General features: G+C 39.2%; 1 protein-coding gene across 5 annotated transcripts; it reads right to left on the bottom strand.

Annotated features, from left to right (window-relative positions):
* Positions 1-149: 149 nt before the first annotated feature.
* Positions 150-6,834, bottom strand: LOC135666079 (probable protein phosphatase 2C 59). Of its 5 annotated transcripts, XM_065177600.1 has the most exons (9): positions 6,203-6,831; positions 5,604-5,731; positions 5,285-5,383; positions 5,036-5,194; positions 2,525-2,612; positions 2,357-2,448; positions 2,165-2,243; positions 1,900-2,057; positions 150-1,022 (listed from the first exon to the last, which is right to left on the bottom strand). In XM_065177600.1, the coding sequence occupies exons 1-5, from the start codon at positions 6,268-6,270 to the stop codon at positions 2,554-2,556; spliced, it is 513 nt and encodes a 170-aa protein (XP_065033672.1). In that variant the 5' UTR covers positions 6,271-6,831; the 3' UTR covers positions 150-1,022; positions 1,900-2,057; positions 2,165-2,243; positions 2,357-2,448; positions 2,525-2,553. The 5 variants fall into 5 exon arrangements, 3 of the variants coding, with proteins under 3 accessions (XP_065033672.1, XP_065033671.1, XP_065033670.1); XR_010509687.1 differs by having other exon boundaries at positions 1,099-2,057; positions 5,285-5,731; positions 6,203-6,827; XM_065177599.1 differs by lacking the exon at positions 150-1,022 and having other exon boundaries at positions 1,731-2,057.
* Positions 6,835-7,135: the final 301 nt, after the last annotated feature.

Genomic DNA, 7,135 nt, shown 5'->3' with positions numbered 1-7,135 from the left:
TTCCCATCTGTCTCTGCACAGACACTGATGGACCGTAACAACTATTATGAGGGAATTCCACAAGTTTGCATCCCAAGACACAGTAAGTAATTTGGGTTCCTCGACGGTGTTAGATTGCAGAACGACTAAAAGCAAGAACCCAAGAGAACTGTCCGATATATGTACACATTGCAGCATGATGTGGAGGACAGTTCTCCTCATGTTACACAAAGTGCTTGATGGTCTTTGTTTCGTCTAAGGAAGAAAAGAAAACAATAAAAGGAAATAAAATCTTTTACCAGGCACACGGGAAAACAGAAGGGGAACAGAAGGAGTTACAGGAGATTGGTGAAGAAACTTCAGATCAAACTACACGAATTCTCTTCTTGGGAGGGAGAGGAAGGAAGACCGAGGTAAGATCGGGAGTAACGGCGTGGAATTCCATGGAAGGAGCCGGCGGTACCCTCTTCGCCGGCTTCGGCTTTCTCTTCGCCGGCGTACAAACAAGGACGGGCTTGAGAACGGTCTCTTCCGCCTTTTGGTGTGACGCACTCTTCCTCTTCGGTTTCGGCAGCATCGGGACGGCCTTCCACGGGCTTGTCCCGCGTCGGCGCAGTCTTTATGGGCGGAAGCAGAGGCAATTCACCTACGACGACGACGACCGCCTCGGAGCCCATGGCTGCGGAGATCAAGAACTGAAGACGAAGGCAGTGGAGGCCACAGGATTCCCTTGAGAGGAGCAAAGAGAAGCACACCTCACAAGGTGGTCGGCTCGGAGAGGAATCCTTGTGGTGGAGGAGAAGAGGAGAAGAAGCTGAGCAGCAAATTTGGAGGGAGAGGGAAGGGCGAAGGAGTAAATTGGAGGAGCGAGGCAGCAGCTTCGACGTTGTGGCATCTCTACGGCTGTCCTCGACAAAAGAGAAATGCCAGGATCCACGTCTTAACGCCGCTTTCGGCACCCTCCTCCATTTCCCCGGTGAACCAACTTTTCGTCTCCTTTTTTCTGTTCTCGCTGCTCTGCTGAAAGCGTCGTCGGCAGTGGGCTGCGGACGACAACAAAGCATTAAATAACCGGTTAGTGTGGAGAGAGAGAGAGAGAGAGAGAGAGAGGCACCATACTCGATCAACTTGTTCATTCCATCGGTCGTTGTCCCCAACTCCATTAGCCTTCTTTTGGTTTATTTTTCTCTTCCTTTTTTTTGTGTCCGAGTCAAGAAAGGTTGTGTCGACAACAGACGAGGAGAATATGAAGGCTAAGGTAGACTCTTTTGCACGAGGCAAACTGTGTAGGGTTAATAAAAAGTAACTTCGATGTTCCTATCCTTCTTGGATGCCATGGGACCTATAATTTTTGTTAATGGGCGCAAACAACAAATTAATAGGTTAGATTCTATTCTATTCTATTCTATTCAAACACATCCGCGCATCTGCCACGCTAGATAAGACATGGGCATGACCCTTTGATGGATCAATCACGAAGAATGGTTATACGGCTTTACCTTTGAATCTACGTCAAAATGGTCAAAGTTACCATGGAAACTATCACAATCAAACTCCACTATGTATCATTAGACACTTCAATTCTGTATCCATGTGAAACTAATCTTCCTGCCAACATTTATAATACAAACTCAATAAGAGACCTTCTTTCATGGGTCTCATTTTGCTTTCATAGGGGGCATATCAAAATTGTTCCTTGAGGCTTAAATTACCAAACTTGAGCTACTTTAATTGCAGGAGTAAATTCCAAATGGTAAAAATGGTATGTATATATAAACGACTATTCAGGAAGAAATTTAGGCACTCTAACCAAACAATCTTATTGATTATTCTAACAAAAGTGAAAACAGCATGATACAGACTCCACTAAACCATTACAGATAACAAAGCGATAACAAAGATCAAGCAGACAATTTGTACCTATTGCTGCTCGGTTGTGTTATCAAGGCTAGCCAAGAAACTGTACCACGACACCAAGTGATGTTGTCAGAACTACCCCTTTGATAGGCCTCCTGTAACAGTTTCTTTGCTGCTTGTTCTGGATCTTGTAGGGGTTTGACAATAGCTACCACCGCCTCCTGAATTTGGAACCAAATGAAAAAGAAAGGGTTCAATCTTCGGAGATGATATTTCAGGTACCTACTTTTTTTTTTGTTTTTTGTTATTTTCTTCTTTTAAAGTATACCTCATTCGTTCGTGACAACATCCCACAATCAGTCACTTGCAAGGATGAGGAATTCGAGAGATCCATCAACCGCTTCCACCTGCATTCAACAGTAGTCGAAGCAGTCAAAGGCATTACTGTCAGATGATGATATGTCTCGAGTCTTGAAGACAATAACATTGTAGGAATAAAGTGATAGGTCAGAGATCAAACATGAATTTCTGGATCTGCGACAACAAACTGTTTCAGGTGCCTATCACCAAATGCACGAGAAACGGCAAGAACACCACCGACACGCCATGTCCCTGCAGTTACAGTTGATCAGTATTTATATAACGAAATGATCTAAACTGATAAAAAATGATGGAGGAGATCAAGTACCAGCCCACATTACAAAGCCCCCAGCATCCTCAATCCTTTGCTCTCTCATCTGTTTGGTCAGGCTTGTGATCCCTTGAGACAGCTATAGCTGCAAAAGTTACAAAAAATAGCGTGAGCCGAGTTCCTAGTAAAGAACTAAACTTTTAAGAGGCTCAATCAATAATTCAATACAAGATTCTGGTGATTGTATTCTATTTCAGATACTGAATTTGTTAAAAACAGAACCTTCAAGCACATCCAGAGAAAATCATCTCCATATTATCACCATCAAAATAGAGTGATTGGTTTAATTATGAGAGCTCACATCAACCAAGTACCACAACAGGTTGATTTGCCAGGTCTCTGTTGTTCAAAGTACCAAGAACTGGCTTTTGACCATGATGCACGAGGGACAAAAGGTTTCTTTCTCTAAATTACCAAGCAATCAGAAGAATTGCCGTTGCAATCTACTGCACAAACTAGAAGCAAAACTTACCATATGGGGAACAAAAGACTTTTTTCTCTAAATTATGAAGCACCCAGAAGTTCGTTTGGTCAACTACTCTATCATGATCAGAAAATTGCTTTTGCAATATATTGTAAGAACCAAGAAACAGAACTTGCAAGTAAAATGGGTGCTCTACAAGAAATTGGCACAACTGTTTGCCTCAGAAAAGGACTTGTTGCAACTGATGCCACTGAAAAACCAAGAATCAGATGTTTGTATCAAGAGGTTCATAGAATACATAAACTTTTGTATTAATTGAGCACAAGTTGAGATGCCAAACTCGATTTAACAAAGAAAAAGTGGGAAAAAAAAAACAACGAAAATTAGAACCACAAGCAGCTTTTAATATGCTAAATAAAAAGTCTTTATTAGTTACAATTTTCAAGATAACTGGATCGAGTGATGCAACAAATTCTAGATTGATTTTTCGACCCAATCAATTGAAATGAGAAGAGATTGCATGGATATCTTATAAAGAATACAGAACAACCTCAACGGGCATAAGAACAAACATAAACAACAGGATTCAATGACAACAAGTATGTCAACAGCACCACACAGTACTGTTTATTGCCATTCATAAATCAATCAGAAATTTGAATCTAGTTAGAAGGCAATAATCTCAAACTAAAGATGACCACATATAGTAATTGAACCATGAGATGAACAAATGGGCAAGCAAACATCCAAACAAAAGCAAATGGTAGATCACGGATAATGATTATGGAAATATGTAAAATGTTAAATACCAAGCTCTACATACATGAGGGATGATTTTTGATAAAAAATATGTAAATTTGGCAAGAAAAAATAATGGAGACACAATAATATCTACCTAAAGTTCCATATAAAAAATATATTCTTTAACACTGAACAAAACAAATAATGGAGAAATATGCTTATGACAAGCTTCAGGATTAAGGAAACATCAACTTCCATTGTCATCCTGTTTTGTCATTGGCGTGAATAGTTAAACTCCCGATCGTCGAAGTCTACGATTAGATGGTTTTGACAAGGGTCAATTCCAGAATGCAAGAAATATAACCAACAAAATGTGGACTGGAGGATAAAAGACCGTAGAATAATAAATCACACCAATAAAAATCCCATTTGTAGATTCCAAGACATGTCATACATCTAAAGTGGTACCAAAACCTACTATGTACAGCGCTAAATGGAAAGTTTCATCAAGGAACAACACTCAAGCGATGAACAAAAAATAGTTCTTAGATCATACATTAAAGACAAGATAACATGACTAAACTATTAGTATACAATTTCACCAAAAGTATGTAGCTATGAAACCACTGTAGCATCGATAAGTCATAAAGACATTAAGTGCAATGGCTTATAGAAGTAGCATAAAAAAGTGATTATTATTCTTTAAATAATGCTGTGTAAAAATTGGATAACTTAATATTAAGTTTCCAATCCTGTTTAACTTGCTAGTAAACTATTAATCTTCAAATCTCATTTCAAAAAGAGTACATGCAATACGAGAGCGTAATGAACTTTAGCACCTCATCCATCATCAACAATTTAAATCCTCATTTATCACCATAAGTGTGCAGTTTCAGCCATTTCTGAAGATTTTTTCGCAGGTTCAATTCTCCAATTTCAGGCTTAAATTCTGTGAATCCAAACAGGAATATGTTCTCTTTCTCCTTCCTGTCTATACTTTTTTATATTACTATATTTTTGAAGAATCTGAAACTATATGATTATTTGTTTCAATGTGTTCAGTACACCAGAGACACACAGAGCTACTATAGCATTTGGCAGGATCAAGAGAAGGCCAAAAAACTTTGTTGGTCTAGAACCTACATATATCCTAAGAACCTAGATGTCACTGGTGTCACATTCTAAATATTGCTCTTAAATAGGTTGGGTTGTCAGAATACAGTTAGTAAAAAAAAATGCAGTAAACTCCATCTAAATTGAGCCGGTTTAGTTCTAGATTAAGTACAGAAATCCGTTACACATAATTGATGATAAGAGAACTGATTTAAGGATGAGGGGCCTACCATCTCCTCCTCTACATATGACAGCTCTAGAGTCCCCAACATTTGCAACGAGCAAACGATCACCAACAAGGACAGCTGTTGATGCAGTTGAACCCGCCTCTCGGTTCTGGCTGTTCTCAGATTTCAAAAATTCTGCGTCCGTGTGGTTGTATGCATCAGCTGAAGGTAACAGCACAGATGAATTTCATAAGCCAAATATTATTGTTCTCTAAAAGCTCTTTCATAGTACAAAATGCAAATCAGCACCACCTATAGCTGATTTTGTATCGGTAATGAACTTTGGATGCCTGAGTAAGTTGCTGAAGAGGTTTTGTTTAACATACTCTGCTACTTGGGCACCGCCATGACCTACATAACCACTCATCAAAGCATCAAAGTCTAACGTTAGGATATTGAATGTATAAGCAACTCTCCACGAGAGAAATTTACCCTAGAAAAGGATTGAAAGAAGCAAGTTAATGAATGGGTTTTCTATGTCAGTTTTACCAAAAATTTGCAAATACAAAAAAAAAAAAAGATAAGACATTCTAAACATAACAAAGACAACAAAATACTGCAGAAATTTTACCATCAAAGACCCCAAACAAGCCAACAATTTCTCCATCAACGCTGTCAATTCGCGTCTCATAGAAGTCTTCCATCGAAGATCTTTTCCCCGGACAGCTTGCATACCCATAACCAAACTTCCCATCTTGACTGTCTTGAAAGAAATAAGCATGAGTTTTAATGTTAGATTGACACGCAAGAGTAGGATGTTTCTTTACAGCCTACTTTAGGCAACATATTCAACTGCAGATTCAAGAACCACAATTAACAGATAGGAAGCAGTTCTATGAGTTTATTCAGCGTAAAAGAACCATGTTTCCCATGTAAGTTCACACATCCATATCTGACGAACCATCTCATAACTTGTTTGTCAATTATTAAGGATCTAACTTATATTGAATTATTAAGGAATAAACGACTGTTTATACATAAAAAATAAATAAATAAATAAATCTCTTCCAATAACTAGCTAGTTTGTCTTCGAATTAGAACTCAAAATATATGAAGCGAATGCTAGCATAAGATCAGCTCGAAAATCGCACGAGATACGAAACATAAACAAATCTAGAAAAGAATATCGTAAGCCTTAATACGACTTCACAAGGAATAAACGAACGAGACCTGAGTCCTCCCCCGCTGACCGGAGCACCGTCTGCTTGAAGCCCACTGATGGAGTTCAAATACCCCATCTTCCCTCCGAAATATTCGCCCCCCAAACAAAGATCAAAGTGAGGGAAGATCCCACCGAAACCACCGAAACAAGAAGGCCGATCCAATCAGCCTGGAAAGAAACCCATGCCCGATTTCCTCACACTCGAATCAGCCGTCGATCCCCACCGCGACCAAATTCACCCCCTGCAATCGACATCCGATACCCCCTCCCCCCCACAAACGTTTACCACGTCGATCAACGGAAGCAATCTCGAACTCCAAAAAGAAAAGAGGGCAGATGAAGAGATCCTTCACCGAGAGACAGAGAGAGAGAGAGAGAGGAGACGCCGAGCACTGGTTTCGATCGCTGGCAACGGGGAAGAAACGTCGAGGGAGGAAACAACGGATTAATGGTGGGGGGTAGGCGGTGGGTTTTGAGTAGAAGTTAAAATGTATGAATGGATATGCTTAGGTCTCCATTTGGTACCGAAAATAAATAGATAAATAAATACACATGTCTCAAGAAAAATAACTTTAATTGAGCGTTAAAGTATAATTAATTAAGTTTAATTGACTAAATCGAAGATCTAATTAGCAATATATGAGCATACATAACAATGCTATAATAACAATCAAAACTTAAAAGGACAAAAAATGGTTGTAATAAATCATACATTTGTGTGTGAGAGGTCACTTCTATCTTTCCTTTGCGTGCTTGCATTGCTTAAGTGGTTGCCATCACGTAACCGCATGCCATCGTTATACTTGTCGCTTGTTTGGGTGTTCTTTTCGATGCATGATTATTCCATTTCTTATGAGATATATATATATATATCGGGAGGAAGCATAATATAATGCAGCTTAATTCCCGATGGAATTAACGTGATGAACACCGACATTTTC

This window comes from Musa acuminata, unplaced genomic scaffold (assembly GCF_036884655.1).
Source record: "Musa acuminata AAA Group cultivar baxijiao unplaced genomic scaffold, Cavendish_Baxijiao_AAA HiC_scaffold_1072, whole genome shotgun sequence".
In the NCBI taxonomy this organism is placed as follows: Eukaryota; Viridiplantae; Streptophyta; class Magnoliopsida; order Zingiberales; family Musaceae; genus Musa; species Musa acuminata.
The sequence above is the reverse complement of the archived record's forward strand: the minus strand, read 5'-3'. Positions and strand labels throughout refer to the sequence as shown.

Bases quoted from the DNA above. Each gene is read 5' to 3' on its own strand.
- LOC135666079 (XM_065177598.1), bottom strand. From the start codon at position 6,270: ATGGGGTATTTGAACTCCATCAGTGGGCTTCAAGCAGACGGTGCTCCG. The intron at 5,384-5,603 runs GTAAAATTTCTG...GTGGTTATGTAG, and splicing joins CTTGTTTGGGGTCTTTGATG to GTCATGGCGGTGCCCAAGTA. The intron at 5,195-5,284 runs GTGGTGCTGATT...TGTTACCTTCAG, and splicing joins CGATACAAAATCAGCTATAG to CTGATGCATACAACCACACG.